General features: G+C 52.9%; 6 protein-coding genes across 6 annotated transcripts; 4 read left to right on the top strand and 2 right to left on the bottom strand.

Moving 5' to 3' along the window:
• Positions 1-589: 589 nt before the first annotated feature.
• Positions 590-1815, top strand: CCOS01_15588 (paxneb protein; the record flags this gene model as incomplete). Its single annotated transcript, XM_060463727.1, has 2 exons — positions 590-1031; positions 1103-1815. The coding sequence occupies 2 exons, from the start codon at positions 590-592 to the stop codon at positions 1813-1815; spliced, it is 1155 nt and encodes a 384-aa protein (XP_060305871.1).
• A 737-nt stretch (positions 1816-2552) lies between these two features.
• Positions 2553-3437, top strand: CCOS01_15589 (tRNA intron endonuclease; the record flags this gene model as incomplete). The annotated part of the gene is made up of 1 exon (XM_060463728.1): positions 2553-3437. The coding sequence occupies one exon, from the start codon at positions 2553-2555 to the stop codon at positions 3435-3437; it is 885 nt and encodes a 294-aa protein (XP_060305872.1).
• Positions 3438-3661: 224 nt separating this feature from the next.
• Positions 3662-6511, bottom strand: CCOS01_15590 (uncharacterized protein; the record flags this gene model as incomplete). The annotated part of the gene is made up of 1 exon (XM_060463729.1): positions 3662-6511. The coding sequence occupies one exon, from the start codon at positions 6509-6511 to the stop codon at positions 3662-3664; it is 2850 nt and encodes a 949-aa protein (XP_060305873.1).
• A 792-nt stretch (positions 6512-7303) lies between these two features.
• CCOS01_15591 (uncharacterized protein) lies at positions 7304-7642 on the top strand (the record flags this gene model as incomplete). The annotated part of the gene is made up of 1 exon (XM_060463730.1): positions 7304-7642. One exon carries the CDS (start codon positions 7304-7306, stop codon positions 7640-7642), a length of 339 nt encoding a protein of 112 aa, XP_060305874.1.
• Positions 7643-7810: 168 nt separating this feature from the next.
• CCOS01_15592 (3' exoribonuclease) lies at positions 7811-8760 on the bottom strand (the record flags this gene model as incomplete). The annotated part of the gene is made up of 2 exons (XM_060463731.1): positions 7811-8589; positions 8643-8760. The coding sequence occupies 2 exons, from the start codon at positions 8758-8760 to the stop codon at positions 7811-7813; spliced, it is 897 nt and encodes a 298-aa protein (XP_060305875.1).
• A 2837-nt stretch (positions 8761-11597) lies between these two features.
• CCOS01_15593 (mannan polymerase II complex ANP1 subunit) lies at positions 11598-13413 on the top strand (the record flags this gene model as incomplete). The annotated part of the gene is made up of 5 exons (XM_060463732.1): positions 11598-11707; positions 11795-12474; positions 12530-12849; positions 12902-12997; positions 13051-13413. The coding sequence occupies 5 exons, from the start codon at positions 11598-11600 to the stop codon at positions 13411-13413; spliced, it is 1569 nt and encodes a 522-aa protein (XP_060305876.1).
• Between the last annotated feature and the right edge of the window lie 121 nt (positions 13414-13534).

A 13534-nucleotide genomic window follows, 5' to 3' on the forward strand; every position in this document is an offset into this window, starting at 1 on the left:
TCCGGCCGGAAAGGTAAAAAAAATAAAAATCGAAGAGTGATTGAGTTAACCGGTGTAGTGTGCAATCGGACGAGGGGCGCGTCGGGTTGGGAAGCATAATTAGGTACCTGACTGCGACCAGTGGGGCTTAAATTTTTGTAAGGTAAGGTACCTAAGTGAATGCAACAACCAACCCCCACCTGCCCTCTTCAGTGGAGGGGACTGAACCTGTATCTGATGTAATTAAGCTACTGGTTACTTTCTTCACGTACCAGCACTTCCACGGCGCTCTCAACTATATCCAGGTCAGGTATCTGAGTGCATATAGTTTCATTTTCGCTGAAGTACTGGTGAGTAATTTATCCCAGTAGTGCAGTATCAGAAGCGGCCTCTGGATTGTTGTCTTATACACACTGCCAGTGAGTCAAAATCGGAATCACTTCCACTTTCATGAGAATTTTATGTAATTTATTTGGGCAACATTTTTCTAACACAACGGTAGGTGCCACAACCCAGCTGCTTCCAAGTCAAGAATCTGCCCGGTACTGCATATTTTCGAGCAGTATTAGTCGCGAACTTGTAACTCAGTGTCTCAAGCACACCTGGCACCATGTCGTTCAGGAAAAAGAACGTCGTCCTGGGGCCATCCACCAGAGGTCCTGTGAGAGAGTCCATGGCTCCGAAGCAGGAAGCTCTACCACCGGCTGGGACTCGTTCATCACCCCTTGACGGCCGTCCTACAACCTCCACCGGAACGGCATCACTAGACCAACTCCTGGCAGGACACGCAGGGCTACCGCTTGGCTACAGTATTCTTGTAGAGGAGTCTGGAACGACAGACTTCTCGGGTGTACTTCTCAGATACTATGCCGCCGAAGGTCTCGTGCAGGGCCAACAAGTACACGTGCTTGGCCCAACGGACGCGTGGAGAGGAGAGCTTCCAGGACTTGGCAAAGCCAGTGGCTCAAGTAAGAAGAAATCGGCGTCAGCATCAGACGAGAAGATGAAAATAGCGTGGAGATATGAGAGCCTTGGCAACAATGCCGGACCAAGTACGTTTCTCCCGAACCACATGGAACATGGAATGGCCACGGACACTGACCTAAGATGAATAATCTTCTAGGGACGAACAACAACGGCCTAGCAGGGGCTGCCGAAGTTTTCTGTCACTCTTTTGACCTCGGGAAACGTCTACAGCCTGGTGACATCAAGGGCGAACTGCATGCGACCCCATCGACTGCTGCCATGAGCTGGCTCCACCCATCGGGTTCAGGCAGCTCTTCCCCTCTAGACACATTTATCAGCAACGTCTCAGCAAAGCTGAAGGCATCACCGCCCGGTGCTATCCATCGTATCGTAGTGCCGAGCCTTCTGTCGCCCGCACTCTATGGTTCCTCACTCTGCCGTCCGGCGGATGCCCTGCAATTCTTGCACAAACTGAGAGCACTGCTGCGCCAGCACGAAGGGATTCTGACGGCTATGATCTCGCTGTCTACCTCGTTATTCCCGCGATCGACGGGATTTACACGATGGATGGAGCTTTTGTGCGATGGAGTGCTGGAAATGCTGCCCCTCCCGAGAAAAGTGCACATCGAGCCCAATACCAAGTCCGAAGACGTCGTGCAAGGTATGCTCAAGGTGCATAGCCTCCCTGTTTACCACGAGAGGGGAGGAGGTATAGAGGGCCAGTCTTCGCGGGAAGACCTTTCCTTCAGAATGAGCAGCTCAAGTGGGCTCATTGTGAAGCCTTACGTTCTCCCGCCTTTGTTGGATGAAGGGGATGGGGGCCAAGGAGCCAAGGCAGAGGGGAAGAAGGGGGAGAAGCTAGACTTTTGAGTATTAGATGGAATGAATGACTGATTGAGTTGAGCCTATAATAATATGAGGCCGTTTCAACCTACCCATGATCCAGCGTGCCCAAGGCTATCAGTGAATGTCCTGATATACTACGAAGGTTCGCCCTACCCGTACCTCAAGGGCTTGATCCTCGAACTCGTAGTTTCTCTCTGGATCAAAGTGTCGAAACAGTGGGATTATATGGCAGAGGTATCTAGTCAACAGTCAAATTGTTTGAATTGCGAAACGGTAACTTGCAAGTCGAAAGGCAGGTATAAATCCTAGCCTTCTCAACGTTGAAGAGTACAAACACACAGCCACAGCGCCACGCTATCTTACGGAGCATACAAAACACCTCCAGCACCACCGTAAGAGTCAGAGGGGTTCTGCCTCACCGCCCGTCTCCACCACTGCCAGCTCCATAAACCTCAATCCTACGAATTTTTCCAACCATGCTTCCTTCTTGCCTCCGACAACCACGCATCAGGGTAAGTCTTATGAATTTCCTACCATTTTTCAACACCTCCCAAAGCTCAATGATTAAACAACCCAATCTCAATCAATCTGTCAATCCACTGACACTCTGTGACGAAACTATCATTTTAACGAGATATGATTATGTGGCTTTCAGCACTGTTACTAGCTTTTTGCATGCAAGCTCTTCCAGCAGTAGCTAACATTCTTCTCTCAGACATAAGGACAGCAAGGTCGACCCAAAAAGGTCCGAGGCAAGAACAATGGCAGCAGCATTGGAAGACCCTTCGGTCCCTCCCGTGCGCATCTCCAAGATCGCAGATCGCTACCTCGTCTTCGACGCTGAAGATGTGGCCACAATTAGGCGCAGCCACAACATCTGCTCCGTTCTGGTGGGAACGACCCCGCAGAACCCAACACAAAACGTGTTTCTCAGTCTGCCGCTGGAGTTGCTACCCGAGGAGGCCAGCGTGCTCATCGAGAACAAGGTAGGCCGCCTCGTCGAAGAGGCTTCGCATCACCTGTCGTCCCTACGCTCTCCGGACAAGGCCACCCGCCAGGCCTACATTGCACTACTGAAAGAACGTCGAAGCAAGGCGCAGAAGCTGCTGGCAGAGGATCAGGCCAAGAAGGCAGCTACGGAACAGACGCGGAGGAACAAGGGCGCCAAGTCGGCCGCGGCCCAGCCAAAACCTGGTTCCGAGGTGGATGATTCTCTGTTTGGAAGTGCCGTTCCAGACAAGAGCTCCAAACCCCGTGATGGCGTGGATGCCAAGCCGTCCGTGGCAGTCACGCCGACAACCAGCGAAGGTCTCCTCGTGCCTTTAGGCGAAGTTGAGGAAACAGTGCCTCAACCTCTCGCCGGGCCGTTGCACCAACACTTGCAGTCTAGAGGATACTTCATGACTCCTGGTCTACGTTTTGGCGCTGATTACAGTGTATACCCGGGTGATCCATTGCGGTATCACGCCCATTTCCTCGCTACAAACTACGATTGGGATGAGAAGATACCGATGCTTGACATCGTCGGCAGTGGCCGTCTGGGAACTTCAGTGAAGAAGGGCTTTTTGTTTGGCGGAGAGGTTCCCGACGTCAACGGTGGTACGAAGCATGTGCGCGCATTTTGCGTTGAATGGGCAGGAATGTGAGCTGGAATTTGGGCCACACGCCTGAATGAACGTGACGCTCAGCGCTAAGCCTAGATAACTAACCTATGTAATACCAACAAGATACCCCTATTCCGTGTACCTCAATGAAATGACTATGCTACAAACCGCCCCCAAACGCCGAAAATTTCCCAATGTTCTGATATCCCATTTTAGCAAGTACAAACGTGCTTCTTCGTAGACGCCCTGCCATTATCAACTTAACCCTAGGGCACGTAGATTCTGCTGAAGCTGATGACCTCCCGACGACAGCACACACATTTGTCAAAGTTGTTCATAGCAAGTGACACTCGGCAGTCGTCGCAAAGACTCAAGCACCGGCAGGGCCAGACTATGATGGTCCGGGGAGAACTCTGGCAGACAACACACTGCGGACCATCCGGACCCAGACCAGCCGCCCCTTCTGCCCATGTCGATGTCCCGCGATCCACGGAAGTCGAGAACTGGGAGCGCCGGGACAGCAGCAGCTGCTCCAAGCGTTGAACCTCCTCGTCTGGTGTCATCTTGACCGGCCGCGTCGTGACACGATTTGGCTGCCCGTTTGGCTGCAGTATCTGAGTTCGCTGTAGCTGCCGTGACCTGAGATACTGAGATCGTGTCACGATTCTGTCGCTACTCAAATGCGCGGCCAACGCATGCGCCTCTTCCCTCTCTTCGGGGTTGCTAGGGTGTAGCAGGCGTGCCAGATCTGACAGCTGTAGTGAATCCTCCAGGACCGGTGTGTGCTCGCGCGAAGCCCATGACCTAGACTGCGTGGGCGTTCTCTGCCCAGCGTCTTCCGACTCCCAATCGCTGTCGCCGTTCGTGCTGAAAGAAACGACGCTCGTCGTATCATCATCATCATTTGCTGCCAACGGTTGATACTCTCCGCTGTTATCTGCCGAACCCCACCACCCACCCTTCAGCCACCAGCCGTACAGCTTCGAATCGAGGTCGGCCTCGTCCATGGGAGCCCAGTTCTGGTTTCCCCTCCATACTTGCTGTCGGAACTCGGATTCGACATCAACGCTGTCGGTCAGTGGAATGTTCATGGGTGACTCGGCGGGGCCTGCAGGTGCTTGAGAACGGCCGGCACTATCCTTGGCATTCGAGTTCCTCAAGTCGGTGGCAGCCTTGGGCCGGCGAACGATCCAAAGGAGGAGTTTCGGGTGCCGTAAGCCAATCTTGGAAAGTATTTTCAGCATAGTGGTAGCCCACGTCCGGAAGATCAGTCTGTTGATGTTCATGATGAAGTCCAATGCCATCAACCATCGGCCACTCCGCTCCGCAGCGCCAACGCCGTCCCGTAATCTTCGCTCCCCAGACCGTGATTTGGGCACCTTTTGAGCCGCGCGTTCGCGGGCGTATCCATTCTTTGACAACATGTGGTCGTCCCTGACCGGCACTAGACCAATCGTGCCAATAGCATCATAGTGAGAGTCAGGAGCGCCGGCTCCAATCCACTGGTTTCGTAATTCTTCAAGCTCGCGGTACCTCTCTTCCTCAAGCCACGTGTGCGGTCTCATTGTGACGTCTCTGTCTTCGTTTAGGTAGACGGCTTCGCTTGCCATGGTAATAGCCCCAAAACCGGTCCGAAGCAAAGCGGTGTAAAAGTCCATTTCCATAGTGATCCGAATGTCGGATAGAGAGAGGTTGGCTTGCATGTTGGCGTGGGCTTGCGCCAGCCGCTCGCGAAGGCTCAGCCTCTGTCCCGATTGACCCTCTATTGGCGTGAGAGCCGCCAGACCGAGAGCGAGCAGGTAGATGAAGAAACAGACCAGAATGCCGCCTAGCACAAGAACATGAGGGATGAAGCCGATGATGCAGACTGTCGGAAATCTGAGCAGGCCTTGCTTCGCAGGATCATCCAAGGAGAACGTGAAAGCACTCCAAAGAATGCTTGCCATGAAGCATAGGCCCCAGAATCCGGTGCTGACGAGTCGGAATTTGGCTTGCAGGTTGAAGATGCCTAGCAAATGGCTGGTAATATGGCTCATGGTTGAAAAAAAGGCAACAAGTAGAACCTCGGGTGAGGTGTTAACCCTTCTGAGAATCATGGAGCGACTGATGGCTATGCTGCTGGCGCTCGTCGAAGCAGCATCTGCCACTTGAGATTGGGTAAACAAGCCCCAGCCAAGTTGGTTGCTAATAGCAGCATCCGCCTCGGCAAAGGCAAGGGAGTGTTCGAAAAGTGTCATGCCCGTCTCGGCAGCTAAGGGTCGGCCCTGCACAGCACACGATACGGTCTCCAGGAATTGACTCAAACAAAACGTTCCGAATAGCGGCCACAACAGAGAAAGAGATCCCCTCATGTCCTGCGTCGCGTCATTGGTATCTGTCGGAATCATACCTACAGCTATGCAGGACGCTTCGTCTGAAGCCCCCAACAACAGTGCCGAACTCATGGTATGGAGGAGACCGCCGGCTTGTGAGAACATGAGCTCGGAGCTCTTGCTTGTGTTTCCCCAGCGCATTTCGGCAAAGTCAGGAGATGTTTGGCACTGGATTGACCGCAGTAGGCCGCGCGCTTGTACCAAAAATAGAAGAACGGGAAGGCCACGCAAGGCCAGTCGAATTGGCAGAGTGAGTCGCAAGCGTCGCCGAGTAGCTGCGAAGATGTGCGTGCGGTTGAGGACGATTGCCATGGCAATACAGCAAAGCGCCCACTTGCTCGTCGCATAGCTGAAGACACTACCTAGCCCTCTTGCGCCCTCCATGGTGAACTTTGGAGAGGCCAAGACAGCATCTGGATCAACCGGAATAGCAGGCCCAGTTCCGGGAAGATGGCCTATGGGAGGAGGTATATTCATATCGAAGGCAGCGGTCGTAGCCGCGTCGGTAGTACGTAAGATGCCGGGTCCCGTTGCTTCTGGAATGACTCTCTCGAGGGAGTCGGGAATGGGAAGATAGGCCGTGAGCTTTCGCACCATCCTCGGGCCAGCCCATACCAGGTCTTCGAAGGAAGGAGCCAGCTTGGTGATGTTTACGGCGTATTGAACCTGGTGGGCCGTCCACAGCGAGAGGTTCTGCCACACCCCTGTATTTTCCAGAGTAGGAGGTGGATGCAGATTGTCCATGGTCACCAGGAAAGGATTGGTATTCAGGCCAGATTATACAAAGGCAGCGGCAGCAGCCTTATCGCTCGGAGCGGCTGGGAGTGTCGCGGTTCGGATCATAGGCAGTGACGTCGAATGCGGGAGAACATTATGCGGACAGCAGGCACGAGGAGGTGTTCGGCTGACCGGGTCTCCAATAAGGTAGCTGAGGACGGCCAATGTCAGGAACGGTCGTCGACTAGGCAGGTGGTCGTCGATGGTATCTCGCGGACGATCGGGGCCCAAGGTCGGTCAAAGATGGCTCGTCAAGAGGGCAAGGACGGTGGGGGTGTAGAGATGGATAAGGACGGAAGCTCGGATGGGATGGAGGGATGTTGTCGCATGCCCGCGAAGCTCACTGATCGATCCAGGTCTCTCCACTCCTTAGCGCCGTTCTCTGACGGACAATAGCGAGCCCAGAGCACCGAGGAGCTGGAAGCCAGGGCCCGAGTGCTTACGAGAGACGGGCTAAGGACTTCCTCAGAGCGACGACTGCGCCGCCGAGGTTGGGGTAAAGTGGGTACCTGACAAGCATCCATGCTCAACCTTGAAGGTATCATCAACAACCTGGAAGGTCTATACGGAGTAAACTTCTAGGGAGTACCGCTTTGATGTCCTTTCCTTGCCAGGCAGATAGATGTCTCAATACAAAGCAAGGCGGTCACTTTGAAGTGAGCTGGAACAAGAACAGGCAACGGCCATAAGCAAACCTTTTCGGGATAATCTGTACTGCATTTACAGCTCACTTGCTCATTTCTCAGCAGGCATATCGCGATGAGGGAAGTTCTATTGCCTCCCAGTCTACCATCGAATGAACAGACTTCACCAGTTCTTGCTAAGCATGTCTGTCACCCCTCATCTATCGAATCAAGCTCTCAATGTTTCTTCATACATGGAGCTGGTATCTTTTGTCGATTTGGCCGCAATGCCTGTTCTCGACGTAGTCCGTATTGTGAGCACCGGTCACGAGTATGGCTATGTGTAGAGGGCTCGGCGACCGTCATTAATCTGACAATTCTGCATGGGCTCCCCGAGGTGATCTTGCTTTCACCTGCCAGTCTGCCAAGATCTTCATCCTCCTTCGTGATCACTCGAGTGCGAATCACCCGATAAAATATGCCGAGCTGATGCATGACAACGCATGCTTCAGTTTTCGACGCTCAGAGTCACCATGAAGCCATGCTCAGTTGTGGCTTCTTTTCGAAGGCGCGACAAATCAACGCCGTGTTCTCGAACCCGGGCTGCATACCTCCACTAGGTAATTTGCCATGGTCTAATCGATTAACTGCTGGGTGGTTGGTTGCTTTCGAGTCTCTCGAGAACGGCGCGGTAGTTGCCCTTGGAAGCTTGAATAGCGCGACCCATGAGTTTCGTATGGAGCAAGGGGTCCAACGGCGAGAGCTGACCCTTCACCCAGAGGTTGGTGATCTCCGCACGACAAGGGAGGTAAGCCACACAGCAAGCGGCAAGTATTTTGTCATGCTCCAGAGAAACGGGATCCAAGACAATAGACAGTGCGTCTGCGTCTGTAGTGTCTTGTTCGTTTGAAGAGACAAGAGCTGCAACACCGCCGGTGACCATGTCGACGCAATCGATACCAGCGTCAGCGAGAGCCGCCGCGGCAACGGTGATGCAACCACTGAGAACGTTCATCATATCCCACTCTTCGTTGCCTTGGGAGTGAGACGCCTCTCGCTCTTGGTCGCCTTCAATAATGGTAACAATCACGTCGACGCCACTTTTTGGCCATCTATCCGCAATGATGACTCCGCGTAGGGCCGTATCGAGATGAACGCTGAGATCTCTCTCACTCGAGTCACGAAGGTAGCCTCGACGTCGACGTGTGGCGAAAGGAGCGTATTTGACATGAGTTGAGAGCACCAGGTAGGGCGAGAAGGGTGCGGATCGAGGAAGCGAACGAGGCCCATGGACAGTGCAGATGAGCTTCATGCCATTGGTCTTTGACTGAGAAGCGGCCTGAGATTTGATCTGGCCGAGTGGTGGCTCAATCTCCATGTATGCTGAGCCTGAAGCTGTGGGAGTGACGCCAGTCTTGAGAACTTCTCACTATTAGCATGATCAAATTCCAAGGGGAAAGCAAAGGTCAACTAACACAATCCTCGAATTCCGTTTGCCAGCCTTTCCCTGGTGGTCGCAATCGGATCCGTAGTCTCGTAAACGGGCGGTAACGTTGTACCAGGCGGTCCATTAATTCTCCGTCGATCAGCCATCTTGATGGAGACTCTGTTTTTTTTTTATTCCCAATAGCGAGGAAGGTGGTTTGTTCGGTTTGTTGGTTGGCAGTATTAGTCTGGTAGAGTGTGACTTCCCGCAATATGTGTAGAGTTGATGAATACCTGACGTCGTTTGCCTGGGTTGAGAGCCTTTCTTAGCTGCTCGAGATGAGGTGAGGCCTGAGGTGAATTTTCTAGGTCGTTACCGACCACTGTGGTACGGCCACCATACCCGCTTAGATGCATCTGCGCGCCGGCGCGGGGTCCACAAAGGTAAGTGGAGACATCCCATTATGCCATATAAGGCTCGATACTTCAAGTCGAAATTTTTCACCACACTCCTTTCCTCCATCAACTTCAACAACCATCCTTCGCAAGCGCGAAAAGATCAGTGCTTCGGCAGTCAAAATGGGCTGCTTTCGCATGGTCAGCTTCGAGAGCAATTTACTCGGTAAGTTTTTTGCAGCCTCACTCGCGCCCATTGTCCACTTTCATGATGTATATCTTACACACCGTTCCCGCGATCTCCTGAGCGCAAGAACAAACATGCATCACCATCTGATCCCACGCCACTATGGACCTTCAGCACATTCTCTAGAGACCAGAAAAGAGAACATCACTAACTGTGGTTCAAGGTTAATAAACCAGGTGAATATCTCATCGTCAGAACTTCCTGTCTACACTTTCTTTGGGTATGTCAACTTCGCTTTTTTTTCCGTCCTTCTTTTTGCAGCACCTGCACATCGTCGACTATGATGAACAACCATATCATTCAGTTCTGCTACTGAACTCTGTGATGATAACCCATATACCAAAAACTTTGTCTGATACGACGTCTATCTTCCTCCTTTGCTACTGTTTGATCATTCGAGTCAAATAGCTAACAGGAACAGTCCCACAGGAGGCATTCAATCTTGGTTGTTCAGCGTAAGAGCTGTCGCCACCAACATAGTGGGCAAGCGCGCAAGCACAGGTAAGAATTTTTTTTGTTCGCAATGTTTTCCCTCGCGTGCTTCCCAGGCTTCCTACCCGGGGCACACGCAACATCATGATGACCACAGCTTATCCATTCAACTATGTCATGCCAGCCGAGTCATCCTCCCGCACTGGAGTTCCTCTCCGGAGGGACGAGGAAGGTGGTGGAGTTGGCTCCCTCGGGAGTCGTCATTTGACTTCAGTGCTGAGCTTCTCGGTTCCTCGTTCTGAGGTTCAGGGTTTGCGAGGCCGGCTAGGCTGAATGAGTACACCCGGCTCGTCTGACCTGATGCCATCATCATACTTTCTCAAGTAGTCTTTACGTGTGGTTCACTTTGCTAATGATGGCCACGTTTAGGATTCCTTCTCGTCTTGCCTTGCCTCGGTGATGTGAATTCTGTGTGTATATTCATCTCTCGTGACATCCTTCAGAGCGCTTTTATTTCGTTGTGTTCATGATACCTACAGTGAAGCGCAGCCTCGCATGCGCAATTTATCCACCTGCCGCTACAGTCGAGATAATGTGGTAAGGCGTTGGAGATGAGTAATATGTCAGAGGGGCATGGAGTGTTGGTCTCTAGTCGCGCTCTCCTCCCTGATGTCTCCCACAACCGCAAGCGCAGTGTGATGGAGTATGTGGGCGAGTGGGTAAAATGTCTATGTGTGATGGCCTCGGGAATGCCGAATACCTCACGTCTGACAGTGAAATGCGACACCTTTGTATTGTGTTGCGTACTCTCTCCAGACTTCATCATCGAGGGGACCTACCTGTTCAATTTGGGTGTTGCGGAAAGGCGCCTGAACTTACCTTACTACCTGCGTTTAAAGGGGTTTACGACGTATCTCTTCCTAGTCGTGATCTTGCCCATACTCCCTAGTGTCTTCCACAAGCCCATAAGCCAAGTTTCCCATCTCTCTGATCGGTTGCTTCCTGTCAGCTCTACCAAGTCTGACTCTACGCTCACGTTTTCAGACAGATGTTGGAGTTTTTGAGGATGACTGACGCTTGCCGGTGTCATGAAAGCATTTGAAGGGGGGAGGGGGGTGCCTAAGAGAAGACTTAGAAGAGCACTGAATACCGCCTTATCGTTGGGAGCGAACGTGGATGGAAGGGAGGTTAAGCTTTAACGGAGGCAGATTTACAGACCTCCCGGGCGATTGCACGGCCAGATAGTCGCGAATTCAGAAGCTCGAATGGCAAGGTACCTTGGTCCCGCGTAGCTTGAGGCAATGGAATCCAGACTAGTGGGAGCTCAGGGAGGCTTCTTGCGCCAAGTTTCGTCCAATTACATGGCAGACTGTGCACTGCGTACCCATCCTCCCGCCCTGCCACCCTGCCTTTGGCAGATGGACACGTTCAAAGTACGCTGTCCTTACTGTGCATGCTTCCCAAACGGCGCGAAGCAGGGGTGCCGGTACCTGGCTAGGTGCCCTGTCACGGCTGGGCCGCCAAGTACCTATTCAATTCCTGGGATGACAGAGAGGCAATCTGAAAATAAAATAATACGTAGCCAAAGTTGGCGTCCCGGTCCAGTCCCAGTCCCAGACCCCGTATTCGCAGGTATCCCGTCGACGCTCCCTTAACTTACCTGACCCAACCCATATTATCCTCCTCAAGACGCATTGTCATCCGCCATCGCGATCGCGGCCTTCATACCTTTCGACAACTTGACACGTTCGCTGCTCGAGCCGCACTTTCCAGCTAGCCAAACGATCACAGCACTCGCTCCCCCTGGTTTTAGATGCTCTCCTCTGCTTAATCTTCACGACTCCCAAGGGCTGGGCGAGGTGCTTCATTGCTGTACAACTCTCCACCCTCACCTCGGGACCGGGAATTCGACTTCCACCCAGTGCCCTGGATGTTGCCTTCTTATTCTTCCTCAGCCTCCAAGGTGGTGCCGCGGCATCATGCGAGTGGTTACTCCAATGGATATCCAAGGGGGAACACGTTCGAGATCTCCCCCCATAGGTCAGGAAGACACCTTTGTTCTCTCCTCGCTAATTGCTTCTATCCTTTGCGCCGCGCCTCGCTGACCTGTCATTCTCTTCTCAACAGATACCAACCACGAGCCTCAACACCCGCGAATCGTCGTCGTCAGCGTCTAGTAACTCGCCTCATCATTGTCGCCGTTGTCGCCATCTTCTTTCTCGTCTTCGTCTGGCCGGGAGCCTCCCTGACTTCCATCTTCTCCCTCGGTCTGCTGTCTGCCAGCAGCGACTTGCAATTGGAAACAGTACGATACTACGATCTCAGCAATGTGCAGGGGACTGCTAGAGGATGGGAGCGGGAGGAGCGCATTCTTCTCTGTGTCCCTCTGAGAGACGCCGAGTCACATCTGTCCATGTTCGCCTCCCATCTGCGCAACTTCACCTACCCCCACCACCTCATCGACCTTGCCTTCCTGGTCTCCGACTCCAAGGACCGCACCCTACAGGTTCTCAACGATATGCTAGAGGAGATTCAGGCCGATGAGGACCCCAAACAGCCTTACGGCGAGATCTCCATCATCGAAAAGGATTTTGGACAAAAGGTCAACCAGGATGTGGAGAGTCGTCACGGATTCGCGGCACAGGCGAGCCGAAGGAAGTTGATGGCCCAGGCCCGTAACTGGCTACTCAGTGCCGCCCTGCGGCCATACCATTCCTGGGTGTACTGGCGCGACGTTGACGTCGAAACCGCCCCATTCACCATCCTCGAAGATCTCATGCGTCACAACAAGGACGTGATTGTGCCAAGTAAGTCAGAGAAACCCTAAGGGGTGAGGGAGAGTATCTCACTAACGGTTCGCAGATGTTTGGCGACCTTTGCCCGATTGGCTTGGTGGAGAGCAGCCGTATGATCTCAACTCATGGCAGGAGTCAGAAACGGCGCTAGCTCTCGCGGACACTCTGGACGAAGATGCTGTGATCGTTGAAGGTTACGCCGAGTATGCGACTTGGCGGCCGCATTTGGCATACCTGCGAGACCCATATGGCGACCCTGATATGGAGATGGAAATTGATGGAGTGGGCGGCGTCAGTATTCTTGCCAAGGCCAAGGTCTTCCGGTCTGGAGTACACTTCCCAGCTTTTAGTTTCGAGAAGCACGCTGAGACGGAAGGATTCGGAAAGGTAAGATGATTGTGCTACTGGATGTAGAAGAGAACTAACCATTCCGGTGTAGATGGCGAAGCGCATGGAATACTCTGTTGTCGGTCTGCCGCACTACACGATCTGGCATCTTTACGAGCCTAGTGTTGACGACATCAAGCACATGGAGGTACGTCTCTTGCTCAATGGCAACGTCATGAAGTCTATTCTAACGCAATACAGGAAATGGAACAAGAGAGGCTTGCTAGCCAAAAAGAGGAAGAAGAAAAGGCCGAAAAGGCTAAGAAGGTCAAAGAGCAGTTCGGCGATGCCAGCAGCCAGTGGGAGAAGGACAAGACTGATATGCAAAACCTCGTCGTCGGAGAGAAGAAGAAAGAGACGAAGGGCACAAAGGAAGACACCAAGGAGGTCGCCAAGGAGGGCAAGGAGGCCAAGTCGCCCAAGGATGCCGACAGCAACCAAGCGGATACAAACAAGAAGGCCGCAGCAGCAGACAAGAAGGATACAGAAGGCAAGTCAGACAAGCTGGCAAAAAAGGAAAAGGACGGAAACGGCGCAGCATTCGCCAAGAAGGCTGAGAGCTGAGGAGGATGAATCTAGTAGGATGACTCCCTACCGTCGAACATTGCTGGGATCTGTCGCTGTTCTTGATGAACAAGTATCGGTACGCAGGTTGCCGCCAGCGGACAGCTTGCGCAATCGATAC

Source organism: Colletotrichum costaricense, assembly GCF_030867565.1.
Source record: "Colletotrichum costaricense strain IMI 309622 chromosome Unknown Scaffold_24.1, whole genome shotgun sequence".
NCBI classification, from domain to species: Eukaryota; Fungi; Ascomycota; class Sordariomycetes; order Glomerellales; family Glomerellaceae; genus Colletotrichum; species Colletotrichum costaricense.